Source organism: Sturnira hondurensis, unplaced genomic scaffold (assembly GCF_014824575.4).
Source record: "Sturnira hondurensis isolate 20B ecotype Veracruz unplaced genomic scaffold, ASM1482457v3 Scaffold0009223, whole genome shotgun sequence".
NCBI lineage: Eukaryota > Metazoa > Chordata > Mammalia > Chiroptera > Phyllostomidae > Sturnira > Sturnira hondurensis.
Genome location: NW_028081854.1, coordinates 1446241 through 1459953, shown reverse-complemented (window position 1 = coordinate 1459953; position 13713 = coordinate 1446241). Strand labels below are relative to the sequence as shown.

General features: G+C 35.3%; 1 protein-coding gene across 3 annotated transcripts in view; it reads right to left on the bottom strand.

Annotated features, from left to right (window-relative positions):
* MDFIC (MyoD family inhibitor domain containing) overlaps positions 1-13713 on the bottom strand; it is a 107410-nt gene that overhangs the window by 47715 nt on the left and 45982 nt on the right. For all 3 annotated transcript variants that reach the window (XM_037056898.1, XM_037056896.1, XM_037056897.1), the window contains one exon: positions 3916-4191. In XM_037056898.1, the coding sequence (XP_036912793.1) occupies positions 3916-4191 (276 nt within the window). The remainder of the gene's footprint in view (positions 1-3915; positions 4192-13713) is intronic.

Below are 13713 nucleotides of genomic sequence, written 5' to 3'. Positions count from 1 at the left end.
TTATGTGCAATACAAAGAGCATAACCATGATCAGCATTTATTCACACAAAAAAAAACAACAAACATTGTCAAACTGGGCATGGTCAGCTGATTTTTGAGGTTTTTAGTGAATATTATTTTATTACGTGTTTGCTTATTTTGCTGTAAGAACAAATATAGATGATAAAAAATGTAAAACAAAAAAACAGAATTGAGAAAATTCTAGCTATTAGTCCCTGGCTGGTGTAGCTCAGTGGATTGAGCGTGGGCCTGTGAACCAGACAATCACGGTTCGATTCCCAGTCATGGCACATGCCTGGGTTGCAGGCCAGTTCCCGGCAGGGGCCAGTTCCCAGCAGGGGATGCATGAGAAGCAACCATACATTGATGTTTCTCTTCCTCTCTCCTTCCCTTCCCCTCTAAAGATAAATAAATAAAACATTAAAAAAAAATTCTAGCTATTAAATCTCTCTACTGTTATTGCTTTTTAAAAATAATTTATATCCATTTTTATTAGTGTAACAAATCAAGCCTGCTCAAGACTTGCTGTTCTGAAATATAGTCCTCCTGAAATCCAGATGCTATGTCATCAAAATCATTTCTGCTGTTGCCCTATTCTATTCCACAAGTATTATATTTATTCTCAACCAAGCATCCCATGCAGTCTGTAAAGCAAAAGACCTGTCTGTAGAGCAAAGCAGCTTTGCTGTAAAGACAGCATCACAAAATCTTGGAACTGAAACTTACTTTGAAGATTTCTAATCCACGCATGCATACCATTTTATAGAAAAAGAAGACCCAGGGAAAACCAAGTCCCCCAGCTATCTGATGGCAGAACTAAGAATGTTTTTGTTTTCATTTCCCATCTACCAGTTCTATGCTTGTTTTCCCCCCCTCCCCGTGTGTTTTTTTGTTTGTTTGTTTGTTTAACTAGGGTGCATTGCCAAGAAAATAAACTTAACTTTAAAACTGAAAATCAGAAGAAACAAAAAGAACTTAGGTCACAGCCTTAATAACGAGCAGCAAAAGCATGAACACATCTGAGTAAATGTGAACTAGGAGAATGGAATTTTCATCTAGATTTAAGCACTCCAAATAAAATAAACTCACAAATGGCTAAATTCTATAGCCTAACAGCAAAGCTGGGGATAGGACACTGTACAGTATTTTTAATCATCTTCATTTGTGCTTCATACTTCTCACGCCTCCAAAACCCAATCTGCAACAGATTTTGTGATAGTACCAGGATTACAAAGGACTTCCCTCATCCATATCTTTGTGGTGGGCTATCAGTGTGAGTGTGTATGTGAGAGGAGGAAACAAAGGAAAAACGAGAGGGAGGAGAACAGGAATTATAGATCTATATTACATTTATATACTATTGATTTTCCTCTTCCTTCCTATGTTGCTTAGGAAGCTGCATTCTTACATCAGAAATAAATCCACATATGATATTGAAAGTAAGCAAATAATAACAAACTTTATAAAAAATTCATAAACAATTTTAAGTTGGATCAATATGTGTTACTATTTTTTATAATAAGTAAATATCAAATGAAAAATAAGAGGACAGGGATATACTAACTAAATTTAAATGTAAAAAACAAGTGGATTTCAAATAAATTTAATTATTTCACTGAAACACCTGAAAGTGAAGATCTTCTAAAGAAAATTGCATTGCCTTCCCAACTCCTTGGAGAGCCAGTTTAGTTAACAGCCTACCCATGCTTCAGAGATGACCACATAGCTAACATGTCAAACTAATTTTAAAGTGTCAATCATGTCCCTTTCAATCTAATTAGTTTGGAAAGTAGTGTCACTGACCTGGAACTATGCAGACCATTTATTATCATATCATTTGATCAACCTAACACTTTACCTCAGTTGAATTTGAGCACCTATACCCAAAATGTAATATTCTTTCTCCTACTTATTACTGGTAACTTTCTATACAATTTCCTATTTACAACTCAATTTATCTGTATGAATAAGCATGGCCAACTTCACAGAAGTATCCACAGAATCTCCTTTATTTAAAACTCTATGGCAATTAAAATAGAAAGGCAAAGGGAATAAGAAATATATAGCCCTGGCTGGTGTGGCTCAGTGGATTGAGTGCTGGCCTGAGAACCAAAGGGTGACCAGTTCAATGACCAGTCAAGGCACATTCCTATGTTACAGGTCAGGTCCGCAGTAGGGGGAACATGAGAGGCAACCACACAGTGATATTTCTTTCCCCTCTTTGCCCTACTTTCCCATCTATAAATAAAGAAATAAACAAACAAACAAATAAATAAAATATTTTAAAAGATATATATATATATATCCTATCATATATATATATATATATGATCATACAAATATATGTGATGGAATATTTGAGTGTTTTGATGCTTAAGAACTGTTAAAGTGGAGAGAGAAAAACAGAACATGGATATGTTAGGAGAAATTTGGAATCCTAAATATGAGGAAGATTATTTCTTTTTTAATGTAATACAGAAAGCCATTTGTATAAAAATTAAAAGTCTGTTACAAACACATGTCATGACATGGACTTGTGTTAAAATTTTTTAAAAACTTTCTCAGGTTCATAGTATTTAACCTGACTTTAACCTGGCCAAGGGCAGGATAAGACAGAATTGAAGAGGTAATAATTAGTTCCTGAGAGGAGCTGAAAACCAGACCACAGTGAGCTTGGAATGGGGCAGTGTAGCTGAAAGATGCTGGTCAGTTAAGCAACACAGATTATTTGTCCCACTCCTTGGCAAGAAGATAAATATTATCAAATCTTTTCCTGGTTTTGTTTTGCATATTTAAGAACTGATTTGCAAGCAAGTAAGCTTATCTCTAAACCACATAATAACATATTAAACCAGAAACAGAAAAAATACTCCCATACATCCATGTGGCACCACAATGTTGCATTCATATTTTTAAATGTAGTTTTTAAAAAGAAGTGAGTGACCTTCGGACCATAAGCCACTAAGGAAACAAAGCTTATCTCCCTGGCAGGAACACAGCTTCTGCTCCTTTTTCCATAACTGGCCTCCAATGCTTGATCAGTTAGCCAATGACAGGTAAGATTCCCCAAGGGGGGAATGGCCTAAGACAGGCATGATTATGGGGAGGCCCCAGAGAAGGACTTAGGGGGCTATAGCAAAAGGGGATGATGGACCCTCGCCCTTTGCTTTGACATAGCCTGAGTTCTCATTCCGTCTTCGAGGAGTCTCCTAATCTCTTGGCTGCCTTACTTCCCCTGACTGACTTAAGTCTGAACAATGCTGGTGGTGGGTGCAGCCCTGGCTGGAAAGGGCAGGTTCCCTAGGGTGATCAGGCCTAACAAAGAATATGTAAAATCCTGTGAAACCTGCTTTGTTTAGAATGTTCTCAATTAAACGATAAGGGTCCAAGCAAGAAGTGAGTTTGTTCCTCAGAGTTTCAGGGCTCTTAAGCTAACCAGATTGTTACTCAAAATAGAACCTCAGAGTTCTTTGTATGTTATCTATTGTTTGAACCTTACTGCTTGCTAATGGTTAATGAGCTTTACCTGTATTCCAGTGCTAAATGAACCCGATAAAGGCCCACTGAGGAAAAGGCTCTTGGCCCTTCTCCTTTGAGATTGGCCACCTTTCCTCCCCAAGCAGAGCATGTCTTGGTCGACTTACTCTCATCTGTGGCAGCCCACAGTTATATATAAACTAATGACTACTCACTCAAGAAGACAATAATCTAAAAGCAGGATATCAGCTGCCAATGCTTCCTTTCAGAGCCCGTGCTCTCCTTTAGGGATTTAAGCTGCATTTTACCAAATTTCCCTTTTGTCTGACAGATAAGTAATATTCTTCATTTATGTTTACTCGATCAAATAACTATGAAATATTAGTGAATAGAATTTTACACATGGTCAAATAAAATATATATGCATCTCAAACTTACCTTCAGGTGAAGAGCCTGGCTTTTGGGAAAAGACAGCATTTACTTTACTCTTCTTATTGATATCACTATTTACAGACAAGCTGGACTGAATTTTCCTGTGCATTTTTTGAGAAACGGGAGCTGAAAGTCTTCGACTCTCTGCAGATATAGTTTTGGCCCCATGGTGAATTCCATTTCCATTGCTCAGACTTTTGTGGCAGTTCTTTATCTTGTCTATTTCCTCCTCACTTTGTTCCTGTGCTGAAGTTAGAAGCTGAGGCAAGCGCTGAGGTTGGGCTAAGTTAAAAAGCAGGGAAAGTTTATTAGTTTAAAAAATAAATTAATACTCTAAAATAAAATACATTCCATAATAGACTTTTCTTGAATTTTACTCATAATGCTAAAAATGAAAGGGAAAAGAAACTAAAACACTAATAAGTATGTATATAGTAATAATAAGCAAAATATATAACAAATAACAATGAATAAATATAGCAAAAGCATCCTTACCAAAAGGGAAAATGAGAAAGGGGATCATCAAAGGCAACATTACACAGGAACTTTTTAAAAAGAAAAAAGTGTTTTGTTTTTTAACAAAATTGAAGTTAGAAATCTGAGAAAGTAATTCAACACTCATTCAACAGCAAAAATAGATGGTCTATGCACCAGGTCTTCTTATGGGTGCCAGAAACACAAAAGTATTATCTCACTATCCCAGACAATGGTAAACTACTAAATTATCTTTTGAAATAAAATAAAAAGAAGAATGGATTCAGGTATCAGAGCTAGACAATATAGAGAAATATTGTGGGGTTCAGTGTTTAATGTTCAATTCCTAGCAGACCCATGGGCCAAAAGCACATCAGTGAGGTTTACTTTACTTTACTCTGCTTGGCTGAATGTATAGGCATGATCTTTAGCTGTGCAATTCTTGAGACTCTCTGTGATGCTAATAGATTTATTTTCTATTTATATTAGCTAAAATGGTTTCTGGTTTTGCAGCTAGGAGCTCTAATCTCCCCAGAAATGGTTACTTTTTTATACTGGTTAAATAATTAGATTATTAAAATCAATATTTATCTTGATTGTATAGCTCCTAAGCAATGCTATCAATCAAAGCATTTCAGTTAAAAACAACAATAATAACAAAAACCATTATTGTCAAAATTTACTCTTTTATAATTTCCTAGAATTTCAGAATCTAAAACTGCTATATCTTCTTTTCAATTTATAATTATGAACACTTATAAAATGTAAATTAAGTCAAAATATATAAATTATAAAACTCTTCAGAGAGTTAAATTATAGAAGATAAATTATAGAACTCTTCAACTTAGAGAGCCTATTGTATGTAAAACCATATAATGTCTAAAAGATTGATTTTATGTGATCTGGGAACTAGCTAAGGCTCTTTTATAAAGAAGGCAGTTTGCATTTAAGAATGTCTTTAGCACATATTGTTTATGTCTGTTTTTTTCCATATCCTATGTCTTTTGAACATAAACATCTTAATATATCAAAATATTCTACTCACAAATGTACAGATTTCAAGGGAAGGACAAACTGATTTTTTTACTTTTTCTACAAAGCAAGCTCTCAAACCCTTATACCTAAATTATAAAACTAATACATGAATATCTTATAGTTTTTAAGTTATTCAATAATAAACAAAGGAGAAAAAATTGTCAAACATTAAATATTTGTGAATAACACCAAGTGATGGTTGTAAAATGTATCAAAATATTTTTTTCTCACAACTTCTGTTGAAAAGATAAAAAAAGAAGGATTACTTCTCTGTTTAAAAGATATAAATGTCCTTCATGTAACTAAAACTGGCAATGAAGGCAACTGCGACATATCTATTTCTTATGGGTGAGTAATCTTTTGATCGAGAGATTAATATGCTCTCCTGTAACTTCTTGTATCAATGAGAATGACATCCTAATGACTGCTATTAAACATAAAGCTAGTTATACATATTTATTTAAAGGAATGCCAAAGAAGACAGTTAAACCTAATTTGGTGCTCTTTTCAGAGCACTTTCCAGTAATTTCACCAATAAATGGAACATACTGGGCCACTTTTTTTTTTCTGAAAAGAATAATTCAAACAATCTGAGAGCTTGGTTAAGTTGAAATGTCATTGACCAATGCTGGAGAGATTTCTTATCAAAAATGTCTTGTCATATTCCATAATCCAAGATAAATTTAAAATCACTAGGTAATGGTTAAACATTCTCAATACATAAAAATAAAGGTGGTAAAAGACAACTATGTCTTGCCACCAAATTCTAAAACTGACAGATCTGACCTTTTTCTACTATCAAAATTGAATATAGGCAAATTACTGGGTATGGCTGGAGTGATATTGAAACATATCTGTAATGATTTATCTACATCCCAGTCTTCAAAATGACATCTATTTCTGTTGGCAGATAAATTATAGTACCTTAATTTTTGTTTCACTGTCACCTAATTATTTTTACTATAGTTTTATGGTCAGGTAACCAAGTATTATCTCTCCATTCTAGTTTTTTTCCTTTTTTTAACATTAAAACTTTCCTAGTTATATGATTTTGTCAAATGCATGCAGTACATATGTCAAAACAAAACTAGATATATTGGTTATCTCAAGAAACATTTATTTTCGTTTCATTGATAATTATTCATGGGTGACACCTAATTCTTACAGTAAAATAACAATTGCCCTGGTTAGGCTGGGTGGGTCAGTTGGTTGGAGCACTGACTCATACATCAAAAGGTTGTGGGTCCCATCCCTGGTAAGGGCACATACCTAGGTTTCAGATCCGATCCCCAGTAAGGGTGCATTCAGAAGGCAATCGTTTCTCTTTCACATCAATGTTATTTTTTTCTCTCTCTCCCTGCCTCTCTTTCTAAAATCAATAAGCATATCCTCAGGTGAGGATTTAAAATAATAATAACAACAACTAAAACCAAGTAAGAAAAATGATTTTATTATTTCATAAAGAACAAAAATATCTGACTGACTAAACCATAACTACTTGACTTTAAATAGATTTTTTTCTTATTGCGTAAAAGTTGTGTATGGCTTTAAAAAAACATGCTAATATGGGAATGACACAATGCTTCTTAAAACACAAGTGATGCCTAGGGACCCTCACTCTCCCTTTAACGATCCACTGCTCTCATTCAGCTGTCTTTCTTTTTTCAAATCTTTACATATGTGACAGCTCTCAAAAGTAGACCATAGACCATCTGGCATTTTCAGAGGTGTAACTTGTGCAAATTCAGCTCTATTGGGAGCATACTGACTGCTATCTTCTGCCTGCGTTCTAAAGGGACAATAGAATGTAAAACTTATGAGTTGTTCTGAATTATTCATTTTTTGCCTGTGTATTCAAGAAATTTTACAAACTCTGCATTTTGTACTACATAATCACATGTGTTAGTGATACAAAGAAAATTTTTGACACCTATTTTCCACAGAAAGGAGGCATTTTGTTTGATATATGAACATTCAGGCTTCTGTTATATCATTCTAAACAGGATGAGTACTTCTACAAAAGACCCCATTTTGAACTTTTCTATATAAGCAAAATAATATATTCTTGATATTCAGTAACAAATGTAATACACATCAAAAATTTAAATACCAGTTATATGAACACTCAGTATCTTCAAACCTGGATAGCATTGGTCACCTGCTTACCATATGTGTAAAGAATTTTTTTTAAATCATTGTTCATACAATGCAGCATGTTTGTAATTCTAATATCCATAGTGAATAGCTACAAATGACTTAAGAAATACTGTGCTTTCTAGGTTCAATCTGGAAGAAAACAAACAGAATTTGATCTAGCGATTTTCAGCAATGACAGTAAATATGGGGGTAGTGAGTCAACAGCACAAACATCGTTTGATAATTTTTTATATGTGTGATATTGTAGTTTAGTATTAACCATACTTGAAACTACACCTGTTGGAGAAACAACAAAAGCAACATTTTGATAGAGCATATAATCTATTACCATGAGCGACACATCCACAGTTGCTGGTCTCTTCACATAAATCAGATTTAATAAAATTATAAAAGGATTGTTATGCTATTCAGTTTAAATGTTTATTGTATACATACAAAGAATCAAAATTAAATGCTTAGGATTTAAAATTATCAGTAACAAAATGATCTAAGTAGAATATGGGAGCAAGGGTAAGGGTGGGAAATTACTAGAAACTGAATTACTCTTCCCAAGGAGAATTATAAGCTTTTAGTGGGTTCCCATTAACTCTGCTACTCTGTAGTCACTATGAGATAAACATGAACACATATACACACACACAATGGTAGTAATTTTATATTCATACATACATATTTAAAAGTTTTATTATATAAAATATATATATATATACTATGCATGTATAAATAAAAGCTTTAAATTACTTCAATATGCACATATATAATAAAATTATATTATTTTTTATTTATTGTTGTAATGTAAATTTAGGCTAATATCAGCTAAAATATATGTGCTAATGGATGACTGTTTTTATCAGCTTGATACAAACCTTTCTCAATGGGCAAACCCTGAGTGGCTCCTGCATCCTAATGCTTACACAGTCTGGAAGCTTCTGGCATTTTCTATCTCTGTGTCATTTGTTCTACTCCAAAAGACTTCAGAAAATTTTATTTACCTCTTGAACATCTGGACTCTTTTATCATATATTATGTTTTCCATCTTCACTCTATTTACTGTATATATTAATATACTGAAGCATATTTTGGAATTGTGACTCTTTTGAACATTGACCAATTTGAAGATACCAATCAGATCTTGTGACTCCATGACTGGGAATTTGCAGGATGGAGGGAATTTTCTTATGATGATATTGCATACCTAATAGTATTTCAATAGTAATACAGTTTTCATCTTTGCCAAAGAAATTCTTGGGTAGCAGGGGTTGGAGGCACTTCTTCCCAAAACAAGAGGATAAAACTTTAGAAATTATTTGGAGAAGAGATCATTTTCCTGTACTAAAAAAAAGCATTTAGAAAATACCTAAACATATTTAATTCCAGCCTAGAGGGAGAGACTGCCAGCTGTTTCACATAGCCATTCCCCTCACTGTCCTGGGCACTTGGCTAACCCATTTCCCAGCCTTCCCTGCAGTTTGGTTCAGCCATGTATCCATGTTAGATTTGAAGGTAATGAGGGCAGAAATTTATTTCTCCCATTTCTAATCCTAAATCTTTGGGCATGAGTGTGCCCTCTCCATGCTTTCTTTCTTGCCCTTGGCAACAACCCAGCTTTGACCACAAACGAGGGAAATATCTAAGAGATGCTACAGAAGACAAACGGAAGGAATCCTCATGTCAGCAGGAAAGAGAGCCTCTCACTGATGTAGAATGATCGCCTCATACCATTACATAAAAAATAAACTTTTATATAGCCATGGGATTAGCACTGGGATTCTTTTTAGGAAACATTAATAGCTTCTACCAGGGCCTTTTGACAAATATGTATGGTATATATACATATAAATACTTAAACTACCCATAGCCTAAATGATCCAAAAGTCATTTGGGTACATACCACATGTACTATGAAAAGAAACCACAATAAATTAGTAGCAGGATAACGACTACCACCAAATCCACAGCCTGTGGTAGAGCTCAGAAAGCAGCAGCAGCTCAGCTTTACAACACAGGAGCTGATTGTCATTGAGGGAGAATGATGCATTATGTAGTTTGGAGGAAAAGTACTCGGCTGCACCCTACCATTTGAAGAAAACACCCTCAACTTTCTCTCCTTACCATGGCTGGGAGGAAGTCAGGTAGGTAGGTGGGCAACCATCTCGCTTTGCTCTGCACAAAAGGAGGTGCTGAGGTACAGAACTTTCAGTTTTAAAACCAGAATAGTCTCAAACAAAGTGGACAAGTTTGTCACTTTCATATCAGGAGCAATTTGTGCACAACTGTTTTCCTCAAGACACTAGCAACAACAGGTGGTGCGATATGCATAGGCTTTGAACAAGACTCACTAGGGTTTGAATTCTAGGGTCAGTATTTCCTGGTTCTGTGAACTTCAGAAACTTATCTCCTATCCGTGGGCATTATGATCATCACTGGCAAATGAAAGGAAAAGCTACTACCTTATGGATACAGGTTGGTTTAACTTCCAAGTTCTATCCATGCTTTTCCTTTTCCTTATACTACCCTACCTTAATTTTTTCATATTCCTATCTGATTTACCACTTTCCTTTTATTTTTTATTGTGTTACCAGGGTTTCCCATAATATATGAACCCAAAATCTTTTTTGTAAATGAATAAGTTCCAAACAAATACACAAACTATCTTTTATCTTTCAGAAAGAAATTATGAATTCAAAGAAAAATAAAACAAAAATTAAAAGAAGAAATTGGCATTTTTTTCTTTTTTAAAAGATTTTATTTATTTTTACAGAGGGGAAGGGAGGGAGGAAGGGAGAGAAACATCATTGTGTGGTTGCCTCTTGCATGCCCTCTGCTTGGGACCTGACCTGGCCTGCAACCCAAGCATGTACCCTGACTAGGGAGGGATCAAACCAGCCACCTGCTGATTTATAGATCGGCACTCAATCCACTGAGCTGTACCACTCAGGGCAAGCAATTGGTATTTACTGAAAAGTAATACATGGAAATCTTAAAAAAAAAAAACACCAGACAATAAATCCATGAATAACAAAGTCTTTATTGTCTCTTTCCCTAGTGTAATTTTACTCTAATGCTTGTTTTTATCCTTAAGTGAATAACAAGTTTTGTCTTACTTAATGCCAGCTACTATATACAATAGTTTTCAGTTAATTTATCTAGATTATATGAGCCTACCAGTCATATATTTGAGAACAGAACATTGTCAGTTTAAGTTAGCAGATTTCATTATGGATGCTGTCTACAAGTTTTATTTATATTTTAAAAGATCATGCTGCCCTCCCATATAATCCACAGAGAATATGGGATTTGCATTTGCCATGATATCCTTCATTCTCTGACTCAACTGACAAAGTTGGTCTCTACTTATAATTATTTATAACTCTATAAGTATATCCAAATGAATGTATATGTACCTGTATTTTATAGAAATAAGTAGCCTAAACAATGGTTTTGTATGACAGAAAATATAGTAATTCGATTAAAAATAAGCACAAAGCAACCATCTTCCAGAAACTTATTTTGCATGCCAAAATTTTTATGATATGGTAACTTTACAAGGAATAATAATATCTTCATGGTCTTTTGAAGAATCACTCCTGAGTTTTTCATTGGTAATAATGGGCATATTCAGGACAAATACATATATTTAAGATATTAAAGACATTTCTTTTGTTTTTTAAATAATCAGTTAGCATGCAAGCAAAAGTTTGAAAAACCCTACTATTAGTGCATTAGTTTAAACTAACAAAAGCTTTCCTCAGAGTTCTCAAAACAATATGTAGTAACGTAAGAAGTTTTAGTAGCTACTACTCATACATCCATCTTTAGACTTTCAGTTAACCATTTCTTCAAACTTGCAGTTTTTCATAATGAATTTTATAGGAAAAGATATATATTTCAACATAATATATACATTAACACACTTGAATAGATGAAGAAATGCTTTCGGATATAGGTCCTAGAATTTAGATCTGCCTTTGGTACCATTAGTTCTCCTCCGTGTGGTAAGAGCTCTATGGTAAAGCAAAGACACAAGTCAAAAACCTAGAAATCAAGAACTCCTATCTAATACAGTAACCAGCATCAGTAGGCTGAAACGTGATACTAAGAAAAGGCAAGAATGGGTCTACGGCCATACCACCCTGAACGCGCCCAATCTCGTCTGATCCCGGAAGCTAAGCAGGGTCGGGCCTGGTTAGTACTTGGATGGGAGAAAAGGCAAGAATGGGAACAGTGGGATTGCTCCCTCCTTGCCTAGAGAATCAGCGGATAATATGAAACACTAGTAAAGTACTTAATGAAAATGAGCTACCATCAGTCCTGGGGACACAGACAGTACGTATTCAAGTCTTGCGCTTTCGGGTAACTCTGTAGAAAACTGCTCACATATCAGTGTATTGCACTTCTTATGATTTTCAGTAGCTGTTACAATAAAATAACAAACTCCATTCCAATCGGCCAAGGTAAAAAGAAAAGCCAGGTAAAAAAAAGTAGGCAACCTTTATTACAGAAAGTTGTTTTTACCTGGAAGCAACACAGCCCTACCCAGCAATAGTCAAATAAGTTTGAAATTGTGTAGATCCAAGAAGGTACTCTCCTCTGTACTGACAAATTTCATATAGCCATCCTTACCTGAGTTCAGGCCTTGGTGAATAGAACAAGATCCACACTGCCTTTCTGCAGTTTAGATATTTAGAATCATAAGCAACAGCCCTGGCCAGTGATATAGAACCATAAAGTTCAGATAGCTGTACATTAGCTGAATTTCAGCGGCCAAATTATTTCTTATGGTCTAAATTTAGTGCTCCAGCCAAGATGAAAGCATAGGGAGACACACATCACCTCCTCACACAAACATAAGAAGGATCACAACTAACCTCAAAACAAAAAACAATCAAAACTTCCAGAAAATCAAACTGTAGGGAAGTCTGAAAACCAAGGATTTAAAGAAGATATATTCACCTAGACAGGTAGCAGGGGTGGAGACCAGGAGCCAGAGCAGAGAAGACATGGTGTGGTAGTGGCAAGGTGACAGTGCACAGTAGAGCATTCACACACAAGATAAAAAGCAGGAGGGACACCTAGGGAGCACATGATCCCAGCCCTAGGCCAGACCACTCGGCCCAAGGTTACAGCCCTGAGAAAATAAAGCCTTGTAACTTCTGGCTGTAAAAACCAGTGGGGGTTTGAGTGGCAGAAAAAACAGCCAGTCTCTCAGGAGGGTCCATTTAAAGGACCTTCACAGTCCTGGAACATATGAAAGCCCACCCACTTGAAGATTCAGCACCAGGGCAGCAGCTAAAAGGGCACCAGGAGCATAACGGAAGTGGGGACAGTGACTGGAAAAGGGGTAAGAAGAGCAAGCGACATTGTTCCCTCTATGACCCCTCCTCCACATACAGCACCACAAAGTGGCAAAGTGGGTTGCCCCATCCTGATAAATACCTAAGGATCCACCCTGTACAACATAACAGTATACCAAGACAGGAAGTCGAAGCAGCTCTACCTAATAGACAAAAAGAAACACAGGGAGGGTATCAAATTGAGGAGACAAAGAAATATGGCCGAAATGAAAGTACAGATCAAAATTGAAGAAAAAAAACTCAGTGAAGTGGAGATAGCCAACCTATCAGATGCAGAGTTTAAAACACTGGTGATAAGGATGCTCAAAGAACTCATTGAGTTCAGCAAATGCATAAGGGGAGAAATTAAGTGTATACTGAGTGAAATAAATAAAAAATCTATAGGGATTCAACAGTGAAGGAAAGAAAGCTGGGGTTCAAATAAACAATTTGGAAGATAAAATAGAAACAGTCAATCAGTACAGAAGGAAGAAACAAGAATTAAAAAAAAAGAAAGAAAAGAATAAGACTCTGTGACATCTCCAAATGTGCCAATATCCAAATCACAGGGATGACAGAAGGAAAAGAGAAAGAACAAGACATTGAAAACTTATTTGAAAAAAAAATGAAAGAAATCTTCCCTAATTGGGTGAAGGAAATAAACATACAAGTCCAGGTCACTCAGAGAATACTAAACAAGTTGGACCCAAAGAGGGCCACACCAAAACACATCATAATTAAATTCCTCAAGATTGAAGAAAAGGAGACAATCTCAAAAGCAGCAAGAGGAAAGAAGATAGTTACC